This window comes from Corythoichthys intestinalis, chromosome 9, assembly GCF_030265065.1.
Source record: "Corythoichthys intestinalis isolate RoL2023-P3 chromosome 9, ASM3026506v1, whole genome shotgun sequence".
Taxonomy (NCBI): domain Eukaryota; kingdom Metazoa; phylum Chordata; class Actinopteri; order Syngnathiformes; family Syngnathidae; genus Corythoichthys; species Corythoichthys intestinalis.
The window spans coordinates 37,469,930-37,488,928 of NC_080403.1; the positions used below are offsets into that span (position 1 = coordinate 37,469,930).

Here is an 18,999-nt window from a genome sequence, read left to right on the forward strand (position 1 = left end):
CAAAACTATCATTTAATACAGCTGCCAATTTCAATCATTCATAGTGTTTATCTTTTTAAACTTTTTTTTTTTTTCAATTTTTCTTTGTTTGGATCGATTATCATCTAAAATATCAGGGAAAATGTGACAGTAACAACAGAAATACAATTAAGCGATAGTTATGAGGTAGATATCCCTGACCTATTTATTGACATTATTTTTTTCATTGTGATGTAATTTGTTTAAAAGCTTAAAATATGCGAGTGAATAATTTTTTACAGTTTTTTTTTTTTTTTTTTAACTACGTATCAGACATCAATGAATGATTCTAAGCCAAAAACGATAGACATTTTGATTAATAAATTTAATTACTTACCTTCTTTTTATGGCTGGGTTGAAACAAAAGTTTGTCTGGAAACAGCGGTCTCCAGGGTTAAACGGAAAAATTAAAAAATAGCCTGGGGGCATAATGCGCCATAAAACTGCTATGGCAGTATATAGACATATTGTTCTATCAAACACAACAGTTCTTTTGGCTTAAAATACAGCAGTTTATTTTAAAGAGGGGTGCAAGAGCAGAAACTGCTTTTTCAGCTTTGTGTGTGTTTTCTGCCATATATATTTACTTTTGACCTAAAGTCTTGATATTTAAAACATGTAAATCTACTCCCTTGTTTGTTAGGCCTAATCAGGTAAAGTCAACAGTGTTTGGAAGCTTGAACAATTGAATCTTGGGGTCTTACAACATGTAAGGCAGCGACTTCTATAAGGGAACCTAGGAGCACTCAAGACGATAGCACAGACTCTACTATCATTACTATCAATATTGCACTCACCTCACATGGATGACCAAATAAAACACTGTGGTCCTCCACATTGTGCCAAAGAAATTATCCTCTGCGCCAAATCACTGTCATTGGCCCGAAATAGCACTGGGAATCCCCTGACCTATTTAAAATTGTCCTATGTCAAGTGATGGCACAGTGCTGTGCAAACACAATATCATGTTACAAAGATACACTAATGAATGAATGAATATACAGTATATTGTTGAATACAGATGTAAGCTGTCACTGTTCTGCTATGACCAACAAATTGTTACTGGGTTGTTCCAGAAAGCTATACATGATTGATAATGATTCATAAGAACTATTTTGTATCCAGCAAATATCTGATATGTCTTAATTTTGAATGAGCAATTTCTCAATAACTGCATCAAATCAATTTTTGATTAAACCCCTGCGTGGTTTTTTTAGTGTTCCATTGACCCAAGATGCTTTTTTTTTTTTTTTTTTTTTTTTTTTTTTTTTTAAGACAACTTTAGCAAAACATTTTAAATAGAGAATGGGGTACTTTCTATCTCTTCCTCCTTTTTTTGTTTATTGGCAGTTTACCCTACTTTCTATCTCGTTGTGTTGTGTACATTTCCCACTTGGTGCCGCTACAGCAGTGTATTAATCTTTACCACACGAAGAAGAAGTTGGTTTCTGTGATTATGGCGGCTGTCATGAGAAGCGGGTTGGTAACATTGATCAAGGTGAGTGCTCATGTTTTAAATGTGTTGCTTTACTGCAATAAACACAAAGTGCAATACAATACTGCTTAAAGTAGGTCCTGCTATACTTGACCTAAATCAGATGAAGCTTATTGTCAATCTCCTAATTGATATTATGCTAACACCTACCTGTTATTAGCCACTAAATTCCTTCGGTAACTGTGTTTTTGGGGCTTCATTACTCCTTAACTCACTTAGTTTCCCAAAAGACAAAATATACAAGAGAATGTCATTGTTGTTTGCAAATATTTGTAATTGGAAGTCAAGTTGTACGTGTGTTACGAGTTCCCCATATTGGTACAATAGCTCAGTTAACCTACGCTTAAGTAATTGTCCTATTCTTCTGTACTCGAGGTTTGCCAGAAACTTGCGACCTGTTGTGAACGACAGCAGATTATTTTAAAACAGGATGTGGAAAGTTGGGCTGATCTCCACCGCTGTATGACCATCTATTCTCAATCGCTGAAACCATGGCTTTTCCTCTTAAAATAAAAAAGACAAAACATAGCGAGTTGTGCTTTCATAAGAAATTGTACCACTGCACAGTAAACAGAGTTCCAAATTAAAAGTTTCCGGTTGTATGTTTGACTGAATCGTTGCTGTGTTGTGCTAGCAAGGGTTTTGTATTCCTCCTTCAAAATGTACTGTTAATTAAGGTGATTCATGGTTCCTTTTCTGTGATCATACACAGCCAAATGGAAATCACAATAACAACTAAATAAATAAATAAAAATACTGCTTATATGTATTGATATCGTGAAGCAGATTTCAGTCAGTGAAGATCTGTATCGGTTGGCAACTTGGCACCATTACTAATTATTAAATCATACTTATTGAACAAAGGAAAATAATTTAATGCCCAGCAGTTCTCCTGATAATCTCTTCTGGTACCACAGAATCACTGTTTTGAATGGTAACTGTGAAGTGCACTTGACATGCTGTGTGCTACATCCAAGGTCATTTTTCGGATTACTGTATATCATTATCATCCAATCCTAATTGCGTTTTTTGTCTGTTTCCAGGGTGTGAGTGGCGTTCATTGGCAGCAGCTTGCCACTCGACCACTGAGCACATCTGCTGTTCACTTAAGTTCAGAAGTGCCACCCGCTCGTGCTGATGCAACATTTAAGGTCACGATGGTTCCAGGAGATGGTGTTGGACCTGAGCTGATGTCTGCTGTCAAGGATGTGTTCAAAGTACTTTCCCTCATGTCACAGTGTATCAGAATCCATGATTGGTCTTATTGCATGTAACGCCTGTTAAATGCATTGATCAGTCTTAAGTCCGTAATATACCAAAATATAAAAGTTAAAATGACTTCACGTACTTCGCTTAATCTCTGTGCGATCCGCAGGGTCTTTTTGAATTGAATGCATTAAAATGTCAAAAAATCTCCTAAAATCTCACAAAAGATCTTAAATACGATTTTGAAAGGTCTTAAAAATCTATTGACGTTACTTTTATTTAGAACTTGCATGAACTTCAGTCTCATTTTAAATGTTTTGATTTTTGAGATCCTTATAACATAACTACTAAGTGGAATTACCTGTACTGCCCGGTCATTATCTTTCAAGTCTTCTGTACGTTTTTTGCTGGTAAAAAAGTCTTAAGTTTGGCTCGTTCAAACCGGCAAAGACCCTGAAAACGTAGTCCTTAATAATCGTATTTGTTAGATTTTCCTCTACTACGTTTTGCACTTATAGTGTTCTCCTGTATGCCCCACCGCAGGCAGGAGATGTCCCTGTGGAATTTGAAGAGTTCCACTTGAGTGAAGTACAGAACATGGCCAGCGAGGAGAAGCTGGACCAAGTGTTGACCTCTATGAAGAGCAACAGAGTCGCAATTAAAGGTAGTTTTACTTCACCAGTTGTTTAATTTAAACACAAAGTTGCAATTAAAGGTAGTTTTACTTCACCAGTTGTTTAATTTAAAAAAAAAAAAATACAGAATGAAAAGTAAATACATATTACCGTGAAATTGGGTTCTGATGGTCGAAAAAATGTCTTGTGTTTTTAATAATTCAGGAAAGATCCACACACCCATGGAGTTCAAAGGTGAATTGGCTTCATATGAGATGAGACTGAGGTACAATTTACAAGTAACACAATGTCAGCAACTTTTTTTTTCATTCTGGTTAAATTATTTTCCATTTACAAATGAATCTCTGTGTTCTTCAGGCGTAAATTGGACCTTTTTGCCAATGTGGTTCATGTGAATAGTCTGCCAGGCTATACCACGCGCCACAACAATCTGGACCTGGTTATCATCCGAGAACAGACTGAGGGAGAGTACAGCTCCTTGGAGCATGAGGTAAATATGACCGATGAAGAGCAGTCATTACGACAGCTAAACTAAAATAATCTGCTACACAGGGGTGTAACGGTACACAAAAATCTCGGTTCGGTACGTACCTCGGTTTTGAGGTCACGGTTCAGTTCATTTTCAGTACAGTAAGAAAACAAAATGCAAAATATAAATGTGCTAGTTGTTTATTACACTTGTGCTTTCAAGAATAGGAACATTAGCCTATCTAAAGCTAGAATTCTGCTCAAAAAGTAGCGGGTATTCAAAGATAATAATCCAACAACAATTTGCCTTTCAGACCCCGCGTATTGGTCAGCTTTCTTTCTGAAAGAAAGAAGAAAAAAGAAGTAGTGTGCTAAAGAGAAAAGCAATCCCAACGACAAAGATTTTAACATGTATTTTACAAATGAATCATTTTTTTTTTCTTATGAACCGTTTTCAAAAGCTTTATTGGTGGATTTTCTCAAGTTAAATCGCCACACAAAAATGAATAAATTTAATAAATTTAATTGTGTAAGCAGGATCTGTGTATTATTCTTATTATTTAATTACAGGTGTTTTGGCTCATTTCAATTTATTTGATTTAAATGGGCTATTATTTATTTTATTATGTGTTTGTATTTTACAAATGTGATGTAGTATTTATTCATATTGTATATTTTATGTTGTATAACTTTAGTTCCTATGTAAATATTAGTTCCTACTTGTTTTGTTGTGGTAGAAGGGTTTTGTATTGAACACGGTGCCGTGTTGGTTATTATTATAGCAGAGAAGATAACTGTAAATCAACAAAGACAATTCAACTGTGCCCTGATCTACCAGTCAAGAGATCTGATGGACTCAAAAAGTGGGTTACGATTGCATATTAGTTTTAAAATCGACCGGATCCACCATTTTTTTACATGCGTGACTTCCGGTCTGCTAGCTAGTAGTATTGACGCAGGAGGGCCGCGTCTCACGTCAAATAAATAAACTCTGCCGTTCTTTTCGCGTGCATCGCGTTGAGCCGCTTCTGGGACGCGTCTAACACGCGGCCGCACTGCGACTGGTGTGCATTGGCTGATTGACTTTAACGGCCGCGTTTCACTGCGTTCTCGCGCCGGCCACGTTGTCGCGCCGTTGACGTTTCTAATTTACTGTCCTACAATGTTGGTCCTCATTATAGTAGAGAAGACGGAGTAAATGTAATCAACACAAAGAAATTGTAACCCGATCGACTCACACCATCGAAAAGTAAGGGTTACATTACGTCAGAAACTCGTTCGGTATGACTCCGTTCCGAACCAAGCACCAAGTACCGAAACGGTTCAATACGAATACATGTACCGTTACACCTTTACTGCTACTGTTGGAAAATAATATTATGGGTGGGTTGTCACTAGCGGATGGAATTTCTTCAGTACATTACATCCATGATTTAGGGCAGAGGTGGGCAAACTATTCCACAAAGGGCCGCAGTGGGTGCGGGTTTTTGTTCATACCCATCATGAGGACAGCCTTTCACCAATCTGGTTTCTTACAAGTGCAATCAGTTGATTGCAGTCAGGTGCTTCTTGTTTCCACTGAAACCTCATTGGTTAAACTGTCTGTGCTAAATCAGCTGGAATAAAGACCAGGACCCACTGCGGCCCTCGAGGACCGGTTTGCCCACCCCTGATTTAGGGGTATGCAATCTGCAGTTCAATAATTGCTCTATTGAATCATCTTAAACTTCCTGACTCTTGATCTAGGTTTTAGTTATAGACAATGATTATGATGGTTATTTTCTACTAGGTTTTAGTTATAGACAATGATTATGATGGTTGTTTTCTAATTTTTCGTACCTTTCAGAGTGTGACAGGTGTGGTTGAATGTCTGAAAATCATAACCAGAGAGAAGTCGAGGCGTATTGCCAAGTTTGCCTTCGATTATGCTACAAAGAAAGGACGAAGCAAGGTCACTGCTGTTCACAAGGCCAATATCATGTGAGGAAGCTTATTGTATACCTATTATTCATTCCTTCATCTATCTTCTGAACCACTTATCCTCATGAGGGTCGCGGAGGTGCCAGAGCTCGTCCCATCTAATAACAGGCAGGAAGCAGGGTACACCCTGAATTGCCAGACAGTCGCAGAGCACATAGAGATAAACAGCAATTCACACACACACTCACACCTACAGACAATTTGGAGTGTTCAATCAGCCTACCATGCACATTTATGGGATGTGGGAGCAACCTATTACATTATATTAAATACCATATACCTTTCTTTGGATGTAGTATTTATGCCATAGCAACACTTGTCCTAATCACTTTGTCCAATCACAGGAAGTTAGGTGATGGCCTTTTTCTGCAGAGCTGCGCAGAAGTGGCGCAGCTTTATCCAAAAGTAAAATATGAGAACATAATCATCGATAACTGTTGCATGCAGGTAAATATACTGTAAACTTTCATCCTTTTGAATTTATTTTAACACTTATTGAATTTACATGGGTGTGCACTGTATAGTGTTTTTTTAATGCTTTATTTACATAACATTTACACCAAACAACTTCTTAAAATAAAATACGCATCTGATGGACTAGTTACAAAGTTCCTTAATTTTTTTCTTCTTTAGTCATTGTAAAGTTGTTTGATTTTGAATGAATGAATGTACTCATTTTTGCATTGTTTAAAAAAACTTGTTGACAAAAATATAATTTCGAATCTATCGGGATGTACAAAACACTGTTGAGCACTATTTGAATAAAACAGCATGAAACTTCAGGTTAATACAGCAGTACTTTGTACTTTAGTTTCTTTTAATGTGGTAAGTACGATAAATTTGACTTCGGTTACGAACCCTTTATGTTGTAAAAGAATATTTTATGTATAGCATCATATTTATTTGTTTAGGATTATCAATGAGACATTAAAATGTGCAATAGTGATCAATCTCTTGTTAGTGTTGTTGTTCATTCTCTTTCTTTGCTTTCTTTCCCTTTCTGCAGTTAGTCCAGAACCCATACCAATTTGATGTGCTGGTAATGCCGAATCTGTATGGTAACATTATTGATAACCTGGCAGCAGGACTGGTGGGAGGGGCAGGTGTTGTGCCTGGTGAAAGCTACAGTGCAGAATATGCCGTATTTGAGACGGTATGTTTCCCTCTTCCTTTTCTGCTTTTTGCTTCAAATTTAATAGCGGGACAATAACTCACTGGTCCTTTGACGAATGTGTTGACCATTTATCTCTGTCTGCCGCTTTTTATAAAAATATAAATAATTGTATTTTTCTTTGGGTTCTCTTTTAGGGTGCACGCCATCCCTTTGCCCAAGCAGTAGGCAGGAACATTGCCAACCCCACTGCCATGTTGCTGAGTGCTGCCAACATGCTCCGACACCTCAAGTAAGCCATCATCTGTATTTGGAATGAGTATTCTTGCCGCATTTTAGTGCTGTAAAAATGTTTGCCCCTTCCCTGATGACATCTTTGTTGGTCATACTTAAATAGTCCATTTAATGATACCAATTTGAATATCTTAAGACAATCTAAGTTAAGGAAAAATCCATCTTTAAATTATTTTTTTAATTATTAAGGTTAGTATAATGAAAAAAAAATGGACCCATGAACTTAATAACTTATGGTACCACACTTTGCAGATATAGCAGATGTGTGATGTTTTTTATTTTTTCTTAACTGTGAAAGAATATTGGCCAACTCTTCTATGGGAAATTGAGGAGGATGGTGAGGAGGAATTGTCAAGTTTATTTGAGTCTTTAAAAAAAGTATGAAGATAACTAAACATTATTTTGCATTTCTGTAGCAGTAAATAGGCATACAGTAAAGACCACTTCCACAGAATCCATCGTCTATCCCACCGGCGGTCCTTCAAAATAGAATAATATTGTTCTAAAATCACTTGGGGGAGGGTTTAGGCATAGCCTATGTTCTAGCAAAGTGATAGCTTGAAGCTTGGAAATGAGGTTTTGACAGAAATTGTGGAGCTAAACCCTCAAATTTCCTTTTCAAGACCACATTTTATGTACCGGCATTAGTCAAAACATATTTAATTATTAACTGATCAATCTGATTAAGATGTCTGGTTAATATTGCATTTGTGAATGTTAATTAATTTACGGGAATGAACTTCTGATAGTCACCGTATTTATCAAAATCATCAGTAGCAGAGCTGCAGTGAGAATCACCAGTAGAGGGTGCCACAGTACAGTTGAGAAAACCTGGTTTATTAAACGACGTCAACATCAATGGTAGGATTATGGATATCAATGTGAATTATGCAAAAACAGTTGAGTCGTGATTTGGCATACATTCTGTCAAACAGCACCATTGTTTTGCTTGTCATGGAATATTTAGTAACCGTTTGATTTTCTTTGTAAATAAAGAAGTCAGGAAATGACTGATGTAAATCATGTTGTGCATTCGAATCGCGAGAGTGAAAAAGCATGACGGCCTCCATAAATGAGTAGATGTCGTTGTAAAATTCTAAATTTGGCTAAAAGATCTGCGTTAAATTAACCCCAATTGGAAAGTGTCCTCAAGTCTGTCAGTTCTTTGCGCAGTACAAATATCATCATCCTGTCATTGTCACCTCTTTATGTTGCAGCCTGGATTATCACTCCCAAATGGTGTCGGATGCTGTCAAAAAGGTCATCAAACAGGGGAAGGTGAGTGTGCATGAGCTACTTTCTTCCTCGGGTTACCAACTGCTCCACGCATCCCTCACAATGTGAAAACGATTATGTGCATGCCGTTGACAGAACACATGCCACTAATACAATTAACACTAGCAGAATACATGGATGTAAATAACAAGATAACACCTAAGCTAAATGACAATTTGGCATAACATCTGAATTTGCATTTAATATTCCGGCTGTCAGCGTTAATAAGTACCGACCCACAAACTTATGTTGACTGGAAAATATTGGAACACTTTTTATGTTTCTTTTGTCTTCTGTTTGTTGGTACTTGTGTGTACTTTGTAGTCTTTCTCTTCTTGAATAGGTTCAGAATGCCCTCTGCCATGTATCTAACATTTACTAATGGTTCAACTTTTGGCAGGTGGCAACTTGGAAGATTTCGGACTTTTAGACCTTTTCATTTTTCTTCGGGAACTAGCTGCAGATGTGAAAAGTGTACTTTGCTTTACTGTTTCCTAATGCTTCTTTTCACCTGCATGGAACCAATTTGGCTATGCATGACATTTTTCCATTTATTTACTTAAAGGAAAGTGTACCTGCTAATATCTATCTGGCTCAGCATCATGTGCCAATCAAAGTCTGTGGTTGAGGCTTTTTGCTGGCTTTGATTTCAAAATGATAATACCATCTTGAATTTAAGACAAGAAAAAAAATGTCGGTTGAACATGGCTAATAATAGTTATAATATAGGAGACTGTTGTTCTCCTACAATGTTTTTTTTTAAAGATATTTTGTTTTTAAGACTGCATGTTTTTTAGAATTTCCCGCAGCACTATTTTGAAGTGGAAAATCATTTGCCTCTACCTGAGGCCAGTAGAGCCTCACAGAGCTAATCAGAGTTGGTGAATGCAAAAGCCCAGCACACCATGCTCTTCCTCTTCCCTTTTACACACACCCTTTCCTTAACCCCGTTACCCTCTCCATGTGTGTGTTTGCATGTCCCAGGTACGGACACGAGACCTTGGCGGTTACAGTACCACGGGCGACTTTGTGCGTGCTGTTCTGGAAAGCCTGCGATACCGACCTATTTAGAAATATACTCATCTCTGATGATTTTTTTTTTTTAATTGGACATTTATTTGATATGAAATGATTTGTTGCTCTTCTCCTAGCCGACATGGCAGCCGGAAAGGTTTTATACTACTAGGTTAACTTGTCCTGTACATTAATCTGACTACTTTTTAAAGTTTTAAATGCTACACTGCCACTCTCAATGAATGACATTTGTCGCTTTTCACCTCACATCCATACTGGACTGTCTCAGGAAATTAGAATACACAATATTCTAATTTTTTGAGACAGTCCTGTGTATATATACAGGACTGTCTCAGGAAATTAGAATACACAATATTCTAATTTCCTGAGACAGTCAGGAAATTAGAATATTGTGTATTCTAATTTCCTGAGACAGTCCTGTATATATACACAGGACTGTCTCAAAAAATTAGAATATTGTGTATTCCAATTTTCTGAGACAGTCCAGTATATATAGTTATAAATGTGTTTACAGCTGTTTTCACGTTCACAGCAAATCTGTCACTTGTTCAGTCAAATTGTTTGTCAATCATTTGCTTCCTCTTACTGGTACAATCTATTCTACTTGGAGCTTTGTTTTTTTAATTTGCAACAAGACACTGCCTCAAAATGTCTTTTTTTTTATTATGGGAATTTATTGAGGGGGGGACATGTACTCTGGTAAAGAAAATAAAGACGAAAGACAGCCTTTTGAGATGGCCAGCTCTCATATTAAGGTAATTTAAAGCACATTAATCACTTAATTGCACATTCAGGTAAGTACAGATAATCATATTCATTAATAGGCAAGCTGAGCAGATATGTTTGAGCTGTATTGTTTCTTTTTTGTTTGTCTTTGCTACAATTGACTGGACACCATTCGGGGTGTATCCTGCCTACTGCCATAGTTGGCTGGGATAGGCTCCAGCACCACCACGGGCCTCGTAAGGATAAGCAGCATGGAAAAGAATAAATGTATTATTCCTTGTCTAGTAAAAACTTTGCTGAGAGGCATAAAGATGAATAAAACCTGTTTTATTTCACAGGAAGAGTTAATGTGCAAATGTGATTTAGTTTTGATCTTTTTTTTTTTTTTCAATTAAAACTCTTGTGGTGCTGGATTTGTTATACATTTAATTGTACTGTTTGAAAAATATGCACATACCCACAAGCAACTTTTTTCTACACCGGTATAAACTGTATTGGTTCTATTATTTCAAAGCAATATAAGTACCGGTAATATTGTGTGAATTTGTGTTTTGGGCAATTTCTCGCTATACCTGGTTAAGTGGCTGTTGGAATACAGTGGTACCTCTACTTATGAAATTAATTGGTTCTGTAAGTAGTTTCTTAACTTGAAAAATTTGTAAGTAGAGACGCGTTCTCCATGTAAATTCCGTTCCAAGCCCTCCAAAATTCAGACATATTTTATAATGCATAAAAATGCATCAAAACATGTAACAAATACATGTTATAATTAGTTTATTGCACAATAAATATTAAACCCGAGTTGTGCATAATGTAAAAACCCAAGAATAGAATAAAGAATCAAAGTTAATACACTCATGTAAAGCTCTCGGAACATGAGGGGCGAATGAAGAGGACGCTGTGATATACACATACAGTAGAGGTTAGCCAGTTGGATGCCATGAATGCTATTCAACAGTCAATGTCAGAGCAGCTATAAGTATGTTTTGTTCAGTCAACTCTGGGAGCTGCAAGTACCAGCTATTATCTATTTTTTCCTTTCGTATCCTGAATGGCGTGTCTTAAACTGAAAATTCTGTATGTAGAGATGTTCTTAAGTAGAGGTACCTCTGTATGACAGACACTAAACAGAACAGAAAATCCTCACAAACAACTTTTACAAGTGTGGTCTGTTTTATGAAAGGCTTGTCAGCATGCAGGCCTCACTGCCAAATATAGACATGCTCTGCTGCAGCTGTGCATATTGTAACACACTGTCTTTATGTTTGCAACAGGTGCGCACTGGAGACCTTGGGGGTTATGCCACAAGCGACGAGTTCACACGAGCTGTCATCGCTAACCTGGCTGCCTAATCATTCAGTCGCTGGCAAATCTTGTCAGCTACAAAGACACATGCTTATGAATTGGCTTCTTGTGGACCTCATCTCTCTGCTGGACAGGCTCACACCATTATCATAGATAAGACGCTGAAACGCACAACTGTAATGGGCAACTATCCAAAAAGACTTTTAGAAAAGAAAGATTTTTATTTGAGCATGAAGTATTTTAGGCTTTATTGCTGTCATTCCTACTTGAATGTCCTGAGTGTGGACAGCATTATTAAATGTCTTTAATCAATTCAGATTATTTATTCCATCAGATATTATGTTATAGTGCCTATTTATTATAATGTGTGAATAATAAAATAAGATGAAATATGACAAGCGGTGTAAGAATACTTGTGTATTTACTGATGGAACAAGCACTTGTCCTTCACAATCTGTGGATTTCAAGGTCCTCTAAATTCCAGCCCATGAGTGCACGTATATACAATACTGAAAATGATCAAAAGAATAAATTGGATCAAGAGTTAATGTGTTTATAACAGTGAGTGGTAAAAGAAAATGACCCAATTAGCCCCCAAAACAGTATGAGAATCACAATAAGACATGTCATTCAGTGCCATTAGAACTACTATTTAACATGCTACAAGGTATATTTTGTGAAATAAACCTTCATTCATGGGCTTTGATAGCCTGAATGGTGCTCTGAGTGAATAGCTGATGCTGATAAACCCAAGGCCAATGAAGCTTTCCTGGGACAAGTTGACTACTATCCATTTTGGTGCTCAGATGAAAAGTCAGAAGATGCCTCCCACTTAACACATATTACTTTACAGAGGCACTTCTTTTTTCATTCATTCATGACTTTTTTAAACTAATATTTTATAGTCACTGATTTCAAATCTTCCATCATGTTTTCCCCATATGCATTAGTTTTCAAATCGATGTTAGCTCCCAAGGGAGGCGTCCAGGGGGGCATCCTAACCAGATGTCCAAACTACCTCAACTGGCTCCTCTCGACATGGAGGAGAAGCGGATCTTCTCCGAGTCCCTACTGGATGACCGAGCTCCTCACCCTATTTCTTGCAATCGGCATTTTTTATATGTATATGGCGGAAAACATAGACAAGACTGAAAAAGCAGTTTCTGCACTTGCACTCCTCTTTAAAAGAAACTGCTGTATTTTAAGCCAAAACAACTGTTGTGTTTGACAGAACAATACGTCTATATGCTGCCATAGCAGATTCAATTTGTCCGTTTTACCCTGAAAACCCGTTTACAGACGTCAACCTAGCCATAAAAAGAAGGTATGTAATTATATTTATTATTCAAAATGTCATTTTTAGCTTAGAATCATTAAATGTCTAAATTTTAGTTTTTAAAAAATGACTTGAAAAAATTATTCACTCGCATATTTTAAACTTTTAAACAAATGACGTCACAATGAAAAAATTGGCGTCTAAAAGTCACGGATATCTACCTCATAACCATCGCTTAATTGTATTTTTTTTGTTACTGTCGCATTTTCCCCGATATCTTGGATGATAAATAATTGAAAACAAAAAAAGAATTGAAAAATAACGTTTAAAAGGGTAGCTATATGAAAAAGAAAATCTCAACCTCTCCTTGTTGTCTGCGATTTCTGCATCGCGACCCTTATTATATTACCATGTTTCACCCATAAAATCCCCCAAAAATCCAGCTGTGGCCATTCACAGCTGTGTCTTGATACTCCGTGATATATGCTACATGGAGTTTTGGGATCGAAACAAGGTAAGTACGCGATAATATCTCGTTTAAATCGTGGCGTCTTTAATTCTGCTCTCGTGTGCTCTCGCCTCCAATTAGGGTTTTGCTGTTTAAATTTTTTTTTTTTTTTTTTTGCCTTTCAGTTCCAAATTTTTGTTCCCCCAGAAATTTTTAGATTTTAAGCTTTACAATGATGTTTCACACATGCATTTTGGACAATTTTGAAAGTTGAGGGTTTCAGAGCGGAACTTCAAGTGACCTGAGTGTTTTCCGCCATATATATTTACAGATTCTTCATATATTTTCACCCAATACCAGTTTTACCATTCAGTTCTTTGCATAGTTATACCCATTTTTTGTGAATTGTCAAAATTAGCTTGTCATAATCATAGTTGACAGCATTTCACTTGTAGAAAAAGTAACCACATGTAGCTATATTTTAAGTGGCAGCTCTATACCCCCTTTGTTAAAAAAAGGGAAAAAAAGCTAATTTGCATTGCAAAAACAAATACTGAGTTGCACAAAAAGAAAAAACTAGGTCAGATATGGAGTCAGCACCTCAAAATTACACGAGAACAAGTGAGAACAAAATTTTTGTTGACCAGTGTAATCACTTTGATGCAAAAACCACTGTAGTATTGTTTTGTCAGTCAGTTGATTTTTTTAAAAGTATTCAATTTACAACCAAACAGCTATATGTTTAAGTAACAGTTAAAAGTACAAATAATTTTAGACAAATTCGTCTCTGGGTCCAGACCTGGACCCCCAAATGTGACCTCTGCTCAAGATCATGGAATCAATTTACCTACTGTGCCGCAAATAGCATACTGCACGAACGAATTGTTAGACCGTGATGTCACATCATAAAGCGGAAATAGGAAATTATAGACACGACCTCACATACAAACCATTATATTTCTGCTATTTTTCTCCGGTAATCTTTCAAAAACGAACATGCCGGTCAAGCACTGCTGATATGGAACTTGTAAAAACGACTCTAGACATTACGACATATAAAGGATGTTTTCTTCATACGTTTCCCGAAACCAAAAACTCGGAGGAAAAAATGTAAAGAATAGATCAACTTGCGCGGATGTTTAACACCAGCAAGGTGAAGCCATTCACATTTCATATGCAGAAAACATTTTGTTGGGTAGGCATGGTCCTTCAGAGGACAAAGAGGTAAGCCATTTTGATATTTTTAACATATTTTTTAGCGTGGCGTTTTGCCGTGCTGTTTCTGTCTGTCAATGAATGACCTGAAAATAATTATAATGGTATCTGACTGCCACTGTTACCTTTTCTGTTGTAAAAAAAAAAAACTTTAATAAGAGGGAAGTGTAAATATAGAATCAAGATGTATTGTTAATGAAAAAATTTAAAGTGTTCGTTGACTGTCAACGAGTAGCATTTGCGATCGCTACACAAAAATAGCAATGTAGATTGCCCAAAAGAACGGTCAGAGACGTAAGACAACCAGAGGATATAATATATAAGATAGACAGGGCATATAGTAGGAAAGGATAGATTGTTTAAACAGGACAATGTCATTGTCAGTGGCGTAAGAAAAAGGTCTCGATAAAAAAACTAAAGCTAAGCTTAGGTCCGCTTGTTTCTTTTTTCCGTCTTTTTTAGCCCTCGACACTCAAGCCATCTCTTCAACTGAACATTTGTATGTTCTTCCACATCCTTACCAGTGAATTTGGCACCAGGGACATCATTTTCGGAGGAATTGGTAGGTTCAGCACTGTAAACATCTCCTTCGTACACTATTTACATTCATTTACTATTGGGGACAAACGAGAGCTTGTCCCCCCCTTTAGCAACATTAGCTAACATCATGAATATTAATGAGCGAAAGTGACGTGTAGCGTGAGGTACGCCATTGTATTAACATTTTATCATACGTGGGGATTGGGGGGGGCATCGCCACCCCTGGTGGCCGAAAATGTCATTGCATGTAATTTACTTTACCATATATGAATTTAAAATTAAGACTTTGCCTGTAAAATGCTGTTTATAAAAGTTGTAAAGCAATGAAACAAACAACAAAAATGAATAAAATGAACATAAAACATTTTTACTATGGGTCAAAATTATTTTTCAAACAGATCATTTGACTAGCACCTTAGAGACGGTCATTTGCTTTGCTTGGCCAAAAAAAGAAAAAAAACACCAGAAGAGGCAAGATGGATATATGTAATTTTTTTCAAACCTAAGCTTTCAAAAGCGACAACAACTACTGAGCAAGAACCAAGGATTGAAGATGTGGACCATGAAACGCCGGAGGGCACCGCTAAAATGGTGAGCCGAGTTTCAGTTTGCCCCCGCTCATTTTCAACTAACTATTTTGAATATTCGTGGCTGGAATATTCAGTCAAAAAAGGATGCGGCTTCTGCTTCACCACTAGGTAAGGCAGAAAAACGCGTGCGCTCACACCCGCACACACATAGCTAGGATGCCTGTATGTAAGAGCATGGGCAAAGCTACTATCCGAGTATATATCTTGTACCGTATTGGCCAGAATATAAGACGGCCCTGATTATAAGACGACCCCCTCTTTTTCATGACTCAAGTTTGAAAAAAGACTTTTTGAACACCAAATTAATTTTTATACAGAAAATAATTACAGTACATCCGAAACAAATGATTATAAAAATATATTTGAGCTAAAAAGCATGTTATTTTGCTTCATTCAAATCTTAATATCTGAACATTTAAATATGTTAACTAAAGTGCAATCACATTCGTAAATGAATGGCTTCTGTTTTTTTGAAATGGAAATTAACCAATCTATTGTGATAAAACAACAAAATTGCAATAACTGCATTAACCATCAAATTGAAGTCTAACTAACTGTAGTCTTGAAACAAATCTGAATAAGGAAAAACATTGCAATAAAATAATGCAAACTGGTTAAACTAAAAAGAGTAGCTGAGATCTGTCATGACAGAACATCGCTTCAATGATATCTGGCGCCATCTAGCGTCGTGAATGGGGAGAGTAGCTGCGATCTGTCATGACAGAACATCGCTTCAATGATATCTGGCACCAGAGGCGTCACGTCCCATTAGGCAAACCAGGCAATTGCCTAGGGCCCCCAGCCAGCAGGGGCCCCGAGAGGGCCAACAGATTTAACACACGCAGCGACAAGTGCGACAGTGCCAGTGAAAGACTTGTGTCTGAGTTCCCTGAAGGGGCCCCTTCACTCGCTCTACACTCCCCCACTCTCACGTGACTCAGAGTGAGCGTGAGCAGCGATTTGGCTTTTTTTTAAATTGGCGTACATCCAAAATGAAGAGAAGTTATCTGTCTGGAAGCGACAAAAGAAAGAAAAAAAAGCAGAAGAGGAGAAATGGAAGCAAGACAGCGGTGAGTGTACTATGTTACTGTAGTTTTATGTCCTGTAGTAGAAGCCAGGCACTTTGAGTGTCCTAAAAAGCGCTCTATGATACCGAGGCGTTATCATACTTTTATTAAATATGCTATTGCTCCAAGTCCAACTGTCACCCTTACTTGCACACGCTCAAAGGGCCCCATGTTGCTTGTTGCCTGGGGCCCCCGGTGATCCTTGCTACGCCTCTGTCTGGCACCATCTAGCGTCGTGAATGGGTATAATGTCTAGACCGCGAATATAAGACGACCGCCTCTCTAGAACGCGAATATCAGACGACTCCTTTGTTAGCGTTATTTCAATGCAAAAAAACACCGTCTTATATTCGGGCCAATACGGTAAGTTAATTTTTTACTGACACTGCGTTTTGGGGTCATCAACATTTTTGGCCTCCACTGCCACAAAAGTCAAACTCCGCCTATGCATTATATGAACTCGATTACCAATTTTGGCTCGGCTTGGTTGACGCAGATGACCTCGGGTCCTCGGTGTTTCGTGTATGCAGCAGATGTGCTGCAATGCCACTAAATACCAGCAGATGTCACTGTGGTTTGCAAAAAATAAGATGGAGAACAGACGGGGGCCTGGCTTGGGAGAACGCCGCTGGTTCCCATTCTTCCTCATACACAGACACACAACATGGCGGTCTAGAATTTTCGGCTGACGCGCCCGTATTGAGCGGACCAACCGTGGGATTAAACCCCCAAATATGCCCTGAAGATACACTTTGGAGTGCCAATACGTAAAGCCTGGTTGAGGAATTTTATCTGGATTGCGACTCGTTTTGGGGGGATTTACCAGTAATTTGACAGCGAAGTGTTGGCGGCGTGTCTCAAATCGAGCCTCCCTCTAATATCACCAGGTCCCCCACCCCGCTCTCACTCTCGGCTCCAGGGGTGTGGAGACAGGGGTCGGGGCCGACAGCGTGGACAACAGAGCGGGCCCACATTCCTGCTCTCCGTGGCCTTTTCCGAGTTTCCTCTGGGCGTTACTGGAGTCTTGGTGAGTTTTGTTTTTCAAGCCCAATTCACACACGTTTCACTGTCAGTTTTTCTTCTTGCTTTTTTTGCAACCCGTAGCGAATGCTTTTTACCAATTTTTGCCTTGTCGTAGGTACCATACTTTCCAACTTTAGCACTGGAAAGACTTGCCATGTTTGTGTTTGGAAAATGCAAAGACCCTAAGTTGGTCAACGTCTTTGTTACTGCTCGACGAGTCGCTCGGAGGCAGGGAGGGAAATATTGGTGAAGGGTGGGGGGAACGAAAGATCCACAGATGATTTTAGAACCAGAAGTGATTTGTCTAGCTGGAACCACAACAAAGAGTTTCGAAATCCTGTAGTGTGTTTTTCTGAAAGTCCACGTTATTGATCACCACAGTGATTATCTGCATGTTTGGCTAGAAGAAGATGATTGGTATCTGGGGGACGAGCCACAACAGGAATAAAGTCACCCGAACATTAGCATATTAGCTCTGTCAAATCACAGTCCCTGGTGGGACCCGAATTCCCCACTAGAACCGCTCCCAAAGTTTTCCCCTCCCTGTTTTTTAAGGATTCTTATATTTAATGCAACTGTTACTTTCTTCGAAATTGTACGTGTTACTCTCACTTATCTAGGAGAAATGTAAGGTATGGGACTTATAATTTTTTTAGTCCTTTCATGTGAGGTTTAAATGTGATTAGTACTGTGGATGCATGGAATAACCTGGACTCTAACAAGTGACAAACCTCCATTGGCATTTTTACTGAGTTTGACTCATCACATCTGGATACATTCTCTGAGAACGACCATTTCTACATCAGTGTTCTTTTGGCTTTCACACTGACAGTCTGAATTAGGCACATGTACAGTGCTGGCCAAAAGTATTAACACCCCTGCAATTCTGTCAGATAATGCTCAATTTCTCCCAGAAAATGATTGCAAGTACAAATATTTTGGTATTAATGTCTTCATTTATTTTGCTTGCAATGAAAAAACACAAAAGAAAATGGGGGGGGGGGGGGGGGGGGGGATTAAATCATTAACATTTTACACAAAACTCCAAAAATGGGTTGGACAAAAGTATTGGCACCCTTTGAAAAATCATGTGATGCTTCTCTAAATTGTGTAATTAACAGCACCTGTTACTTACCTGTGGCACATAACAGGTGGTGGCAATAACTTAATCACACTTGCAGCCAGTTAAAATGGATTAAAGTTGACTAAACCTCTCTCATGTGTCCTTGTGTGTACCGCATTGAGAAAAGAAAGAAGACCAAAGAACTGTCTGAGGACTTGAGAAGCAAAAT

General features: G+C 38.0%; 2 protein-coding genes across 3 annotated transcripts in view; both read left to right on the top strand.

The window, feature by feature from the left end:
• Nucleotides 1-1,403: 1,403 nt before the first annotated feature.
• On the top strand, nucleotides 1,404-11,950 carry idh3b (isocitrate dehydrogenase (NAD(+)) 3 non-catalytic subunit beta). Of its 2 annotated transcripts, none has more exons than XM_057846031.1 (11): nucleotides 1,404-1,516; nucleotides 2,557-2,730; nucleotides 3,263-3,383; nucleotides 3,559-3,619; nucleotides 3,712-3,844; nucleotides 5,669-5,802; nucleotides 6,147-6,249; nucleotides 6,809-6,955; nucleotides 7,111-7,205; nucleotides 8,425-8,485; nucleotides 11,518-11,950. In XM_057846031.1, exons 1-11 carry the CDS (start codon nucleotides 1,475-1,477, stop codon nucleotides 11,593-11,595), a joined length of 1,149 nt encoding a protein of 382 aa, XP_057702014.1. In that variant the 5' UTR covers nucleotides 1,404-1,474; the 3' UTR covers nucleotides 11,596-11,950. The 2 variants fall into 2 exon arrangements, with proteins under 2 accessions (XP_057702014.1, XP_057702012.1); XM_057846029.1 differs by lacking the exon at nucleotides 11,518-11,950 and adding an exon at nucleotides 9,467-9,788.
• A 5,362-nt stretch (nucleotides 11,951-17,312) lies between these two features.
• The window catches only part of ptpra (protein tyrosine phosphatase receptor type A), a 45,140-nt gene continuing 43,453 nt past the window's right edge, over nucleotides 17,313-18,999 (top strand). The window contains exon 1 of the mRNA XM_057846103.1: nucleotides 17,313-17,711. The gene's annotated coding sequence lies outside the window, so the exon portion shown is untranslated. The remainder of the gene's footprint in view (nucleotides 17,712-18,999) is intronic.